This window comes from Gavia stellata, chromosome 11, assembly GCF_030936135.1.
Source record: "Gavia stellata isolate bGavSte3 chromosome 11, bGavSte3.hap2, whole genome shotgun sequence".
NCBI lineage: Eukaryota > Metazoa > Chordata > Aves > Gaviiformes > Gaviidae > Gavia > Gavia stellata.
The window spans coordinates 6,497,151-6,512,712 of NC_082604.1; the positions used below are offsets into that span (position 1 = coordinate 6,497,151).

Genomic DNA, 15,562 nt, shown 5'->3' on the forward strand with positions numbered 1-15,562 from the left:
AAATTTTAGTGACGGCCAAGGCAACCGTAAATTAACTTCTGTGAAAACAAAAAAAAAAGGTCGCAAAGCGTCCTGGTTCAACAGTTTTTGGAAATAATGTAAAATGCGTGATGCAGTGGTCTAACAGACGAGTGACTGGAATAGGATCTCATTCAAAACTATCACTTGCCAGTAAGAAAACAAGGCCTTCCCATCCTAGAACACAAACACACACACACAAGAAGTTAAGTGGTTTGAGTTCACACCCTGCTCTAACCAAACTGCAGGTCAGTCTTACTCAGCCAAAAGCTCCAATTCCCCTTAAACCCTGCTCTCCCATGACACAACTATACAACTTCATTTCAGCACAATCTGGTAGAGCATTGTTAATTACAGAAGAGGAAGTAAACAAATGTTAAGAAGCCATGTGTTTATGCATGTATTTTCAACCTGTCTACTGAAACACCTACATTTGGTTCTAAGATGAACGTGAAATGTTAACAAGCAGCTAATATGGCTACTGTAGCAATTCAGTCCTCCATTTAGACACTAAATTTGACTGAAAAGCAGGCGGAATAATCCCTCTTTTCAATAGAAAAGGCACTGGTGGGATAGAAGCTATCTTACAGAAAATCAGTAAGGCCTTATAGATCATCAATAACATTCAGATCCACACAAAAAAAAAAAGCTCTGTGAAACATTTGAAGAACAGTTAAAGAGTCAATGGGAGGCTGCTAGGTAGCAGCACTAGTGAATCACTGCCCCAATAAAATGGATAGGAAGTATTCAACAGATTATATTTATAACCACACAAGTCTTCCTAATTCCTAAATTTAAAACATCTGAGTTTAGAGAAAATGCCTTAAGCTTTCTGCAAGGATGGTGATAATAACGGATCCAGTATTTCATTAAATAAACCCCAAGTCCCCAAAAAAATAGCAAACGAAAGGCATAATCCAATAGCTACACTTCCAGAATATTTACACTCCAGTTGCACGGCCAGAAATGTAGAAATGCAATCCAAACAGATGTCCATGAAGGCGGCACAGGACAAGGAATCCATGCTAACTTGAGATCTGATGTATTGCACATGTCACTTCACAGATATTTTTGTAGACAGATGATGAACAGTCATTTCAACTTAAGGTCAGATGGAAGAGTAAGTTTTAGTGAGAATCACGTTCACATACCATGGATTTGACCACATCTCTCTACACGGTTATAGCACATCAGTCTACTTTCACATTACTTTATCTCTGCATCCTTATAAATTTCAGCCTCTCTCACTAGACTGGCGTACACAGGACTGGTGCAAGTACTGCTTCAGCTGTTCTGTCGTACAATCGTTCAATTGTAAATCAGTGATCCTAAACTACTGGTAGAGCAACCAGTAAGTACCGGGCCAACATTCAACGAGGCATTCCATGCTCTACACGTACATTCTTCCTCCTCTCCTTCTCAAGAGAAACACCTAAGGGAAAAGCATAAAGGATGAAGGGGGAAAATCAAAGTAACAGAGAGGTGAAAAATGATTGATTTATATATAAGACTGGAGCACAAGTCTGATGAGGAGCAGCTGAGGGAGCTGGGGTTGTTCAGTCTGGAGAAGAGGAGGCTGAGGGGAGACCTCATCGCTCTCTACAACTACCTGAAAGGGGGTTGCAGAGAGGTGGGTGTTGGTCTCTTCTCCCAGGTGACTAGCAACAGGACAAGAGGAAATGGCCTCAAGTTGCGCCAGGGGAGGTTTAGGCTGGATATTAGGAAAAATGTCTTTACAGAGAGAGTGGTGAAGCATTGGAACAGGCTGCCCAGGGAGGTGGTGGAGTCACCGTCCCTGGAGGTGTTCAAGGAACGTGTGGACGTGGCATTGTGGGACATGGTTTAGTGGGCATGGTGGTGTTGGGTTGATGGTTGGACTTGATGATCTTACAGGTCTTTTCCACCCTTAATGATTCTGTGATTTGTCCATTCATGCTGTGAGTGGCTGAAACATGCAAGCATATGATTACAAAACAAGCATACAAGCAGTTTTCCTTTCCTTGCTTCCAAAGTTTGCTACAATTCTAGAAAGTTTTGAAAATATTTTGTCTGAAGGTAAATGCTCACATGAATAAACTCACTTAAAATCAAGCACACCTCTTTTTAAACTAAAGTGTCCTCAAAGCCTATCTGCCCTCAGTTGGTGGGCAACCTGGGAAGCCATGCCATTCTAGAGTAACAAAATTTTGAAAAGCAGATTTTGAACTAAGATGAAGCACAGAAACTCGGAAATCTGATCTAAAAATCCAAACATTACAAATGTGCTTGTAAACACTAAGACTGCTATCTCTTATACTGAAAAACATGATCCTATTGGTTTTACACACCCTCCATCTGTCTATACTCCTCTGTCTCTCATGTTACGGTAACACTGTAATCTTCCTGGGACTGGCACGGTTTCTTAGGTTTTTATATACACCACAGTGAAGTCCTAGCCTATAAGTAAAATACAACACATGACAGCAACAGCAGTAAGTCATTTTCTGTTAATAACTGGAAGAAAAAAAATTGTCCTCTTTTTAAAACTATACACACTTAACAGTTTAGATTAATAATGCATTATGTTACACAGCATTACTAAAAGGTATATATACAAACTCCTCTAAAAATAAAAAACAAAATACATCTACATAACAGAGATGGTAAATTAATTTTTCTTAAAAAATTCAGAAGAATCTAAGACATTCCACATTTGCCTCCTAAAATAAGGTAAGAAAATAATGAAAGTGTATTTCCTAATGCCAGTTAAACTGAAAAAAATTATTTTATTTTCTGAGTAAAATTCTTTTTAACCATTGAGAGTCTACAGTTGGCAGAAGAGAGTACACTGCAAACTGAAATGCCACACTATCATTACTGGGGCATGGAGCCGAGGTTTGAATCTACTGTTTTCTCCTGAGCATACTTGGCTTTGAGATATTTGCTCTCTTAGCCTTGTCAGTCTTGCTCAATCATTTTCTTTTTGAAGTCTGAAAAAGCAACTGTGAGAATGAAGTAAGCATTTCCTGTAAATCAGCCTTTTTGCATTTGGTTTGTTATCTCAAATGTTTTTTCTCCTGTTTTTATTGAATTGTGCAACAGTTTCAGTGTTACAGAACCTATACTCTTGGCTCAAAGAACAGCTAAGATTTTGCATCTAGAAATGGCCTAAAAGAATGCCTTTCCTCTTTTAAATCTCACAATAAAAGGACTAATAAAACAACAAAAGGAAGTTTAAACAACCAATCATCTCTAGGAGAAAAGGATGTGTAATTAAAAGCTGAATTATCATTGAAATAAAATCCCCCATAAACTGAAGGACAGCCAATGGTCCTCTTTTTTTTTTATTCCAAGTAAGTTTTAGGCAGAAACTATCTTCATACACCTTAAACTCCTATTCAAAAAATCTCTTTGCCAGAACACATCGATTCTCAGGTCTTCACCCACCTTTTTCACAAAATGTCAGGCTATCTCAGGCAAGCAGGAACTTGGACTTGATTGCATTGAGAACAAGTTAATTCATAAGATTTTCTAAAGCGCTCACACAACCAGCAGCAGAGTCACTGGGATGGGGCACTTCATGTCATTAAAGACTGAGCAGTAATGCTACCTATATGGAAATGCCATGTCAGAACAGAAGTGAAATAGAAGGAGAAAACCTCCCATCTTCTAGTCCACAGGAAGGAGGCCACTGAAGTTTCACAAGATGGTTGTGAATAAAGTGTATAACACCAGAAGAAAGAGACACTAAACAAGATTCCAGAAACACTGTCACAAAAACATTACCTTCACAACAGCCACTGTGTTAAAGCCTCACCAGGTAGTCAGGCCCTCAGATTCATTTGCTCACTCTGCTTTTGCAAGCTTTTAATTTTCTTTTTTTTTTTTTTAAGAATGAACACTTTTTCTCCAGCTATCTTTGTGTTTTCTATCTGGACTAATTTATCATTGATTTATTGGGCTACACTTCCACCATGCTTTTATACTCTGGAGAAACGGTCAACAGCCTGACAAGGTACTGGAAAAAACAAAGAGGAAGAAAAATATAATTACGACAACAGACAGGTGAAATATGGACACAGATATAAGATGACCAAACACATGATGTGTGTGTTCATTAGATTTCTTGTTCTAGCACTGATATGCCCTACCCACATTGTATGAACAACAGTTATAAATAGATAATGAAGAGACTGTCCCTGCCCCAAATTGCTTACATTCTAGGTATCAAATGACAGCCAAAGCAGACAAGCTCAGGAAGCAAATTTACATGATGATTGTAAAGGCTAAATGGATGGTATCTCACCTAGATGATTTGTTGATTCCTTTTAAAAGTATTTAATGTATATTTCTCTCACCATTTCACATAGAATTATACCATCCTTTCAAACAATTCTGTAAAATCTGCATTTAATCACTTTCAAAAGTAACAGAGATATCTAAACAATATAACACACTTGCTTAACAGTCAAAGCACTATGATTTTAGTAACCTATCAAAAACTTCGATGCTCATAAGGATATAATGATTACCAATATAAGCTTCTGGCAAGACCAGTACTATCCATCAGTTATCCACTAGCACAGTTCTGCGTATTGCATTCTTGAAAAACAACTGCGCACTATTTCATAAATCAAACCTGCATACAACATGCAGGAACTCTTACAACAGTGAACTACTCGCAATGCTGGTGGCTCCACAGTATCACTGTCGATTGCCAACTGAGATAAGGTCATTTTGCTGTAAAAAGTAAGACTTGATATAAGGTTTTCCTATATTTAAGGAAAAATACACTATTAGCAATGTAGTCACAGAATCACAGAATCACTAAGGTTGGAAAAGACCTGTAAGATCATCAAGTCCAACCATCAACTAACACCACCATGCCCATTAAACCGTGTCCCACAATGCCTCGTCCACACGTTCCTTGAACACCTCCAGGGATGGTGACTCCACCACTTCCCTGGGCAGTCATTAGCTTTCGTTATCCTATAAAGGCTTCTGTGGACATGATCTTCGTTACTAGATATGGTTTGCAAGATAGTGATTTACAGGATAGTGATTTACATTCCATGGCTAGAATTAAGCATTCTTCCTAGGTTTTCGTTAAATTTTCCATTTGAATTTGCTATTTTGAAAGCATATAGTCATCAGAATTTTCTGACAGAAGAATGTGATCTCCTCCATGGTTTCTTCCTTTGATTCTTCCCTGTGTTCTTTTAAAGACTAGTAATTTCTTCTTCCTAACAAGCTGCCCAAATGACAAGGCACAGCAGGGAAATACATTAATGAAATCAGAAACACACAAAAATTACCAATGTCAACAGTTATTTACATTACTATAGCAATTAGGTATGCTAATAAAACACCAGGATCACAGGTACTGTAGAGATCCAGGCTAAAGCACAGTGCCTGACTCAGAGCTGCCAAAGAACGGAAAGGCAAATGACAGCTGATAAATACACGTACACAGGGGAGGAAGGACAAAAAGGGGCAAGAGCGTGGCAAACGTGGTCAATATAACAGTCAGTGGATTCAGTATATTTTGGGTTGACCTTTCACAAGTATTTTGTTTATCATCAGCTTAAGGAGAGTTTTAAGAATGGCATTTAAAAGGAAGACAATGAAGGCGAGAGGGTCTTCACAGGGCACACTTCTCTAACATGAAAGACAGCATAGGAAAAACCAAAGAGGTACCCATCTGAACTTTAATATTAAGTGAATGAAAAGGCTGGCATCACTGGCCTGTGACAGTAACTGACATTTAGATCATGAATCACAGGTGACTAGCAGGATGGACTACACTGGTAAATACAAAATGAAAGGCATATTTTAGGTGCAGGAGGGTAGCTCTATCAAGGAAACAGAGAATGTGATCAGGAGATGACTAGAGAAATTATCTTTTCAGCAGGATTCAGGTAACCTTGAAAAAACAGTAAAAAACATTGGATACTTGATTTTCATAATGTATAGTATGGGAGATGAAACAGTATGGGGAAAAAAAAATCAAGAGGCATGGAGAGTCTTAGAGGACATGAGAGGCTGGGATGAACTTCTGCACACACTTATTCTATACTACAGAAAAAATTTAAAGGTGAAGGTTTGTTTGTTTGTTTCCACATTTAACTTTTGGCTTGTATGTAAACAGAAATAAACCACAGCCCTTAAGTCATGTATGGATAGTAGGTCATCACACTGATTCCACTTTCTATGACAAATGGAACATTACAAGACAGCAGCTAAGAAACACACTCACTCTCTTGTAATCTACACCATGAAAATGTTGCTCTGGATCTAAAATCTGAACAGAAGTGTACACACAACTTCTGAAAAGGTATTATTCCAAATGATCACAGGTAGTCTTTCAGCCAAGAAAAGAATACCTCAGACCATTCAAAGTGTTTAGAGATTGAACACACAAGCTCCATAGCGAGTTCAATAACCACCATTCACAATGTAATAATATTTACTCACAGTCCCTGGCACATCTCCGAGATTTTCTTTTCATTTTGCGTGTTCAGAAGATAAAAGGTGAGAGCATTAGGGAATATTGCACATTGCTAGCTTATTTTTTATATTTTGCTGAGAAAAGGACAATTACAAGAAATAATTTAACACCCTTTCCCATGCAGACAAAGACTGAAGTCTTTGCAAAGCCTTGGGTTCTAAAACCATAAATGGCGTATAGAAGATGAATACTTCACTTATACTGGCAATAACTACACTTTTTAAACAATAAAACTTAAGAATCAAGTGACACAATGGAATTAGTAGGCAGCACATTTAAAGCAAGCAACCTGATGGATAATTAAATTGTGGTCAGCATGCGTTCAACATTGCCAATTTTTTTGTGAGAGAGAGGAATTAATGGATAGTTGACCCAACAACGGGTAATTACACCAATGGATAATGGGTGCATCTCAGCCTAGACTCAGGAAGCTCTTGAATTATCATTCTTCAGGGAACAGAAGGGTAAAAAAGGGAAGTGTGTCCATATTTCTGATATATTTCCCTGTTCATTTACTGACCACTGGACAAGACTGTGTTAGGTGGCCCTGCAGCCTCACCCAATGTGGCAGGGGGAAATACATGGCAGTTGCTGATGTTTCATCAATTGAGATGGCACCAATAAGGAGGATAAAAACAGGACGGCAGAATCGGAAGACCATCTCCCACAAAGGTAATGATTCACCACTATTGCGCCTAAGTTTCTTGGTTACACAGGCTACTTATTTCTAACGGACTCTGGCCCTCCTACCCTACAGGTCTTCATCTTTCGTTGCCTCCATCCACCATAAACTGTTTTACACTGGATTGCAAACCAGGGGAATTCCTTCCTCTGAACTGATGGCATGCTAAGCACACTGGAATTATGAACTTTCAGGTAGTACCAAAATACAAAGAAGAAATCTTACCACCAAAGAGTTGATGCAGAATACCCCTTCCTCGTACTGCACCGCTTTGAAACACTGACCTGGTCCACAGTTAGGGCAAAGTAGCCTAACTGTGCCAAGGATGAAGGACAAAATGAGCATCTCTCAGTCTTCCAGCAAACACTTCGGGAGACTACAACCAGCCAAAATTCCCTTCCCTCCAAGCTCTCTAGAAATCATAAATACTTCTTTAGAGGGATTGGAAGAGGTCACGAAGATAAATGAAGTTGCATTCTCAGCTCTTCCTATGGTATGATGTGCCACATTAGGAACGACATTTTCCCTCCCCTGTGCTTCACTTTATCCATCTCTAGCACCAATACACCCACACTGAAGTCCTTTCTAAATGTGCTTAAGACCTATATACAGAAAGTACCCTATGAAGAGCTATGTTTACATTTCAACAAAGAACAGCAGCAGCCAAAAAAAGGCTGGTTTTGTCACATGGATGAAGACAGTCTTCTCCCACCTAGAGCCCCACACCAGACAGCCAGCAGTAGTCCATGTGCATGCAGTTCACACATGCAAAGCTATAGCTAAAAAGGAATATTCCAGCCTCCCTCGGGCTGCATACATAAAACAGGCTTTCACTCCAGCTAGAAAACACAGATTGTTTGGTGCACTGGAATAGGAATGAATAGTATACAGGAGGTGGACAGAAATACTCTAATGGAGCCTCTCTCTCCTATCTCTCTCTCTCTGTAGGGAGTCATTTTTGCAGTGAGCCAAAACCAAATTATACAACTCAGCCAGCTTTCAGCTCAAAGGTCAGCAGAGTACAAAACTCCTCTTAGCAGGGTTATACAAGTGAAAAGGGGTGGGTAACAATTTGTCTGAATAAAAGACCAAGTACTATGGGATTACAAAAAAAAAAACCTATTTAAAAAACAACATTTCTGCATTTCTAGAATCCAGCAGTAAATAAAGGAAACCAGAGGCATTGTTGGTGATAGTTGGCAGATTTCTGTTGGTGATGGTTGGTTTTGTGTTTTTTTTTTTTTTTTTAAAGTAGCTCATTGATTTTGGACTGCATCTATCTCCAGCATTGTGACTACACTTTATATAGTAATTAACTACAAACCAGAGCGCACTTCTCCAGCCAAGCCTTTTTTTGTTTTGTAAATTTCATTGCACTTCAACACCATTAACCAGCCACCCCTATTTCAAGCTGATATTCCTAAATCCAGTAAATGTCAGCAGCACTGCAACTCAGCCAAATTAAAACGGAGAATGTTTTTGACTCCATATGGCTCTGAGTGCCAGTGTACTGTATTACTTATTTCTGGGAACATTCAGGTCAGTTGATTACTGGGCCCACTACTGGTATCCATCCCAAGACCCACAGAAACTAGCCTGACCCTTCCCATTTACCATTGAGGATGCCAGATCAAAAACTTTATGCTTAATACCCAGTTGATCCAAAAAGTCCTTAACTTTCAGGCATTTTACTGACAACCAGGAGTCCCGGGCTCCATCCCTACTACAACTAGGTTCCCCCCACTGCCTTGTACCATTCATGTCCTTCCCAGTTGCCTGCTTGGATCAAATGATAACAGGGCAAAATAACATGTGCCACAGCAATGTCACTGCAACTCCTGCTACGAGAAATAGCAGCAAGGAGCTTTCCCAGCTAGCATCTCCCCATTCCATATAAAGCAGAATTCGTAAGCACAGCGTTGCCAAAGCCCTTGAGTTAGGAGTGAGAGGAAAAGAGCACTACAAAGGTCATACACCCTCCTATAGCTGGGAGAATATGCGAACACCCAGCCCTGCCATTTGACCACCCAAGGTCAAATGAATGCTATTTCAGAGAAACAACACAAAATTATTGCTTTATGACCAGTATGCTTTCATTCATGAAAGAGCTTTCTCTTCAGAGGCTGTGAGTGAACAATTCCTATTGCCTGCTCTAAAAACAAAAAGTGCAAAGAATAGTAATTTTTTTTAAACTGCTGAGCTCAAAGCAAGCTTTTCACTGTATCTCTGATACCTGCTAATTTGTTGACTGAAACATGGTGTAGGTTTCAAAGTATCTTGTTCTGCCTCTCTGCAGAGACCATCAGCAGAACAAGTAAGTTACCAGTGTTTGGATTCTCATTACCTCAAATTAGCCTCAGCATAAGACGACAGGAGCAGAGCCAAGCTTTCCGCGGGTCCTTACATGGCACCTGTTAGCACTCCATACACGACACAGAAAAGGGAAGGCAGGTTTTTCTGCTGTCTGTCCACAACAAAGCTTTCCCATCAGACTATTGATACCTCTTCTGACAGCAACTTTCAGCCTGCACACCCGCGCCACTTTTAATCCACTAACAATGAATCAGTTGCCTTCCTTGCTTGGAAGTGTCCCTGAGGAGCGCAGGGACTGCAGGAAAGAATTGAGGGGGGATAGAAGGGTGACTGTGCCACATAACATGTAGTTCCACCACAAAGACATAATCTAAGCTAAAACACCACATTTGTTTACATTCAAGCCTAAAAAAGGTTGTGACCAAAAAAACGGTAAATTCAAAGCAGAATCTTCTGGTTATCAAAGGGGAAAGCGAGTTACAAAATGAAAGCATCCTGTTTGATCATTCATTTAAATAGTTCTGCTGGACTTTTCAGGCTGCAGCCACAGGAGCAAAGACAGAAAGATGGGCACATCTTTGGATGGAACAAACTGACCCACTCGAAAATGCATCCAAAACAAAGCCACCTGTGAAGAGTCAGAGGGTGACATACTAGGATCATTACAACAGGCACATTCTCCTCTGTTATGCTGTTCCTGTTACAGTTTGGTACGCTTACACGTCTCATCCACTTACTCCACCCTGCCTTTGATTCCATTTGGAACAGAAAGTCATTAATAACACGTCTGTAGAGTGGTGACTAATACCATGGTGATGACTTTTAGGCTACACCATGGACCAAAACATTAAGAGAAAGTGAATCCAGCAGCTTTCCATGAAACCCTGCCCCAGGGGCCTGGTTACATTCAACATGCCAAACACCCAAAAGATTTTGTGACAAAGTATGATTTTGCAGGAGCAGAGTCTGATTATCTGCTTCCCAAGCAGCCAGCTGGCCCTTTCATTCCTGCCTCTCTCCCTTCCTCCTGTCCTGGTACTAATGGGGAGGGCTTTTTACAGCCTGCAGCTGATGCCAGTGTGCCTCTTCCTACTCAAATCAGGTCTAACAGCAACATAATTAGAGAAAGGAGTTCAAGCAAAACACATCCTTGTAGAAGCTTGATTTATTAAGTGTTTGAGCAAGGACTGGGTTGCTAATATAGAAAACTTTAAAGGGGGAAAAATAGCAGGATTGAACCATAGTGCTAAAGCTGTCCATATGTACAGATCGGGCATTAGCCCAACTATAACAAGCCTGCCCACAGCTGTAGTATATTTAATCAAGTCTTACAGACTAATTATTTTGCACAACTAAATCCAGCACCTGTGAAAATTGTCTTATTTCAGCTGTAGGCAAAGCTACTTAAATAACATTTTCAATTTCAAGAAGAAAAAACAAAACAACATCTTTTTAAGTCCAAAATGTCCACAGTCAACTGCAGTGCTCAGGCAGTGTAGAGGGAATATTTACCCAAACTCATATCAAAACTCCTACTCACATGAGAAGGCCCCTTCCTACTAGTACTTGTGGTATCTAATTGCAGCTCCTCAGAACTAAGTGTCTTTTGACTTCCATGAAAGAAAATAAGGAGGTGAGAAACTTAAAAAAAAAAAACATTCTCTGTCCCTGCCTCCAAAAACACTGCTTTCTTTTCCCACTGAAATTTAATTCCCACCACTATGTTCTCAAAGCTGGACTCCTAAAAATCTATTTCTTAGACCATATTAGTCTTGAAAATTATTTCATCAGTATGGGTATAATATTAATGGTATTGTCCGCTAAAAGTGCATAAAAAGCAGTTAAGGTTTCTTTTCCTCAGCAATAGGCAGCAAGACTAACTACTGCTTTGCTTTGACTACACTAACAGTACTAAAAATGTGTATGTATAAAAGAAAGTAAATTGCGCATGAAAATTGTACAAGTTAACACCACCACATACAAATGAATAAATTGGTGTTTTTTAGCAAGTCAGAGCCAGTCCTCACTGCTCCAATAAACATGAAATCCAAAAGGCACCTGAAAGCTTCTAAAATAAGGATATTTATTTTCTCAGACTTTAAAGATGCTTTTGGCACACTCACGCTTTGTCATTCAAAATAGCAACAAACCAAAACAGACCAAAAGGACAGAGTTAATTCAATGCAAAGATCTTCCCTCTCAGTAAAGGTCTCACGCAGTACTACTCTTAGCAACAGAATGTTTATACAGCACAAGATGAAGAGAGAGGCTTTTCACTGACACCTGGGACAAACCCAAAGAACAAAAGCAGCACCCAATGCAAGAGAGAAAAGTTACATTTTTCAAGTGTTCCCACCTAATGTAGACAGAAGGCCAGCCGTAACAAGTTACAACAAACAATCTATTTATCCACTTCCAGAAAATGCTTGTAAATTTAAACTGTGTGAAATGTCTAACTACTTCTTTCATTCCATCAAAAGGCTTCATCAGCAATGGACAATAAAGCCACTGGCTTGACCTAAAGGGGCTGGTAGGTTAATCTATTCTGACCTTATCTTTATTCAATCATGATACTGAAAGATTGCTTGAATAACTTACCAGCATTTAACAATGCCAATAGTCACCCTTTTACTACAGCGCTCCTCCAAAGCGCCCTCCAAACAAATTTTTAAATCATAGGGGATATTAAAAATTTCAAAAATTAATTGTAAAATAAACCAAAATGCCATTTCTCACTCATTGGTACAGAACAGAGGAAAGTGAGGTAAAAGACCAAAAGCAGAAGAAAATTTTTGTCTTGCCCTTGCATGTCTCTTTCAGACTTCTTCCATCACTTATTGTCAATTTCAGATAATATGCTATCTCTTATTAACTGTCAATCACATCTTCTATTTATAGTATTTTCACTCACATGGAAGAAACGAGACAAAAAGGCTACTATTTGATAAAGACTGCCTTGTAACAATAGGCTTAAACATACAGACCTCAACACTTTGTATTTTGATAACTACTGGTTTGTTTTCAAAGCCCATTCCATGAGGGTGCTTCAGCACTGAACATAGCAAAGCAGTGAGTTAAAATTAAGCACATAATTAGGCCTACAGAAGTCAGTAAGCTGGATTCATCACTCAATGATTGATTTAAGCACTCAACTCTCATATTTAAAGTTCACAGCCTATGCTTAAATGCCCTCCTGGAGAAAAGTCTCCAGTGCTCAACACTGTGCACGATCCTACACAAGATTTTCCTCCCTTTAATAGTACAATAACCATCTGTATGAAGAAGCTACGTAGACTTAAATCAACCTGTTAGAGCAAGATAGAACAGCAAGACTTATGAAAACAGACTTTCAGTGCAGGTTCCTTCATGCATTCATATTTAACTGTGTGGCTGTAATTCCTGAAAACAGATCACTCTTCGTGTGACCTGCCAAGTAGTGAAACATTTTGACATGAAGAGAGAGCTGTGTTCTCATTTGACATATCAGTTAGAGCACTTACTCTTCAGCATCAACAAATAAATGTATTTTCATTTAACTTTCTACAACTGCAAGTGGTTTGGCAACACAAGAGAATATCAAAAAGCACAAACAACCATCAGACACCTAAATAACACTTGAAAATGCCTTGGAAAGAATCCATGCCCATCTTTCTTAAAATGATCTCAGGAACAAGGTCTAAGCTTAAATTTATTCTTAATTAGATTTCGGCAGATGCTTAAAATACCAGTCAAGATTAAGTGCCATCACCTTTTTCCAAAAGCAGGATCATCAAAGAACAGGGAAGTAAACCATAAGCCAGTGACTACAGCATGCAACACAAGAGAAATTAAAAACAAAGGAAATAGTTTTTCCTTTTGATTGCAGAGGATACTTATATAAACTACTCCTAGGACTGCAGTACCTCAGAAGTTCCTACCTTGAAAAGCTGTGATATGACCAACAATCATGTACTTCAGTTCAAAGTTCAGTGCCTGGATACTTTGAGTCCTCTCCCTTCGAACAGCTGCCTGGTAGCTTTCTTCCATTTTTTTGGTGCAACAGGTTGGTGCTCGATGTTGACAGATCTGTAGATCTGACTCTTAAAGCAAACAAGAAAAACACAATAATTAGAAAACCTTCCAACTTAGACCATGAAAATAAACAATGCTTCTTAATTTCAAAACAACCACCATGTTTAAAATTTTGAAACAACACACAACCCATAAGGAATGACATTGTGAAACTCTGTTATTGTCTCAAGGACACTAATTTATGACTGTTTCACCTAAATTTGGATATCATCACATTAATCAGCTGCTAACTTATTTTGCACTGTTAAGACCATAGGGCACAAAATCATCTAAACAGAGTCAAGGGCATAGCAGAATCACTGAATGTGCAAATTCAAAGAGACAACATTTCCACTGTACACCTTGTGCTCAGGGCATCATAACTTGAACATCTGAATGAAAACCATGCCTCAAATTAGGATACAATATTCACCTGTGTAGTGCCTCAAGGAACCACTTATTCACCTCTTACACTTGGGAAGCCTCTCAAAAAGCTTTGAACTCCTAAGCAGCTCACCCAAATAAAAAAAAAAAAAGCATTTGTATTTTCTAAAAGCTATGGTAGCTGAAGTGGTTTTTTTGTTTTTTCTCCTTTTCTCTCTAGTTTTAACATGTTTCATTTCTTTCTGTATCAGATTTCAAAACAAACCAAGCAGCAATAGTTGCCACAAAAATAGAATAGATTTCTGCAACAGCCTCAGCTTAGCTGTTGCCCAGAGGTAAGAAGCTGACTCCACCCTGAGAGACCCAGAGCTACCTACAACCGCTATTCCAGTTTCTAGGCTTAATTCATAGTGAAAGTCAAAAAGTATTCACCTGAACCAAAAAGAACTGGCTTTAAACTTAGATCTCTGTCTAGTTAACAGTAACCTTGAAATTTTTGAAACCAAGTTCTAGCCTGCCTATATGTAATGTAAAGGCACTGAAATGACTCCCACCTCACAACTACAGAGAAAGTTGAAAGTTGATTTGCAGGTGCCAGAAAGTTCCAGAAAGGAGCTGTTACAGACTACAGATAAATATATCGTAGTGCTTCACAAATATGTTTTAAGAAGGGGGGGGATGGGGGAAGCAAAGGACTATTAAGTAGAGCAAATCCAAAACCAGAGGCATACATAAAAAACTACCAGAGCCAAACCAGTCACACAATATTAAAACACAGATATTTCTGATGCAATTTCTTAGTAAAACAAGTAAGGCCACCCCAGCAGGAAGCCTCGCGCCAGCACGTTTCAGGGGTTACCTTCCCTCTACCTCCAGGTGGGAACGGCAGCTCTGAGGGAAAGGGGCCGCAGGTGCCCGCCTCCATCCCCATCCCTCAGGCCTTGGCACCACTCCAGGGAAGGAGACACCCTTTCCCGGGAAGGCCGGTGCCACGCTGGGGGCCGAGCTCCCCGCTCCCACCAACACCTGAGAGCAGCCTGGCAGGAGGTTGGGCCCAAAGCAGCAGCCGGGCACTGGCACCCTCCCTGCCGCCAGGCCTGGGGCCGGCCTGTTCCCACAGCACCTCCCCGGGGCAGCCCGCCACCCCTCCGGGTCCCAGGGGATCTCTGGTTTTAAATCACTGAATCACTACGGTTGGAAAAGACCTGTAAGATCATCAAGTCCAACCACCAACCCAACACCACCATGCCCACTAAACCATGTCCCGCAGTGCCACGTCCACACGTTCCTTGAACACCTCCAGCAATGGTGACTCCACCACCTCCCTGGGCAGCCTGTTCCAGTGCTTCACCACTCTCTCAGTAACGACATTTTTCCTAATATTCAGCCTGAACTTCATATGCAGCCTAAACACTGCTGGCAATCCCTCCCCACACAGCAACAGTGGGACCAGAGGAAACGAATGGATGGAAACAGCCCCGATTCTCCAAAAGGCCATATTCCTCCAGAGGATTTCACCCAGGTCACCACAGAGCACCCGTGGTGACAGACATGTTAATGAGCAATTACACTGCATTAATCCTCACCATCTGGCCTTGCAGGTTAACACATAGCAAGACTCCACATCC

At 40.1% G+C, this 15,562-nt stretch overlaps 1 protein-coding gene across 1 annotated transcript in view; it reads right to left on the reverse strand.

Annotated features, from left to right (window-relative positions):
• Positions 1-15,562, reverse strand: part of LOC104259710 (glypican-5-like) — a 391,297-nt gene that overhangs the window by 352,945 nt on the left and 22,790 nt on the right. Inside the window, exon 2 of the mRNA XM_059822578.1 lies at positions 13,418-13,579. Coding sequence (XP_059678561.1) covers positions 13,418-13,579 — 162 coding nt within the window. The remainder of the gene's footprint in view (positions 1-13,417; positions 13,580-15,562) is intronic.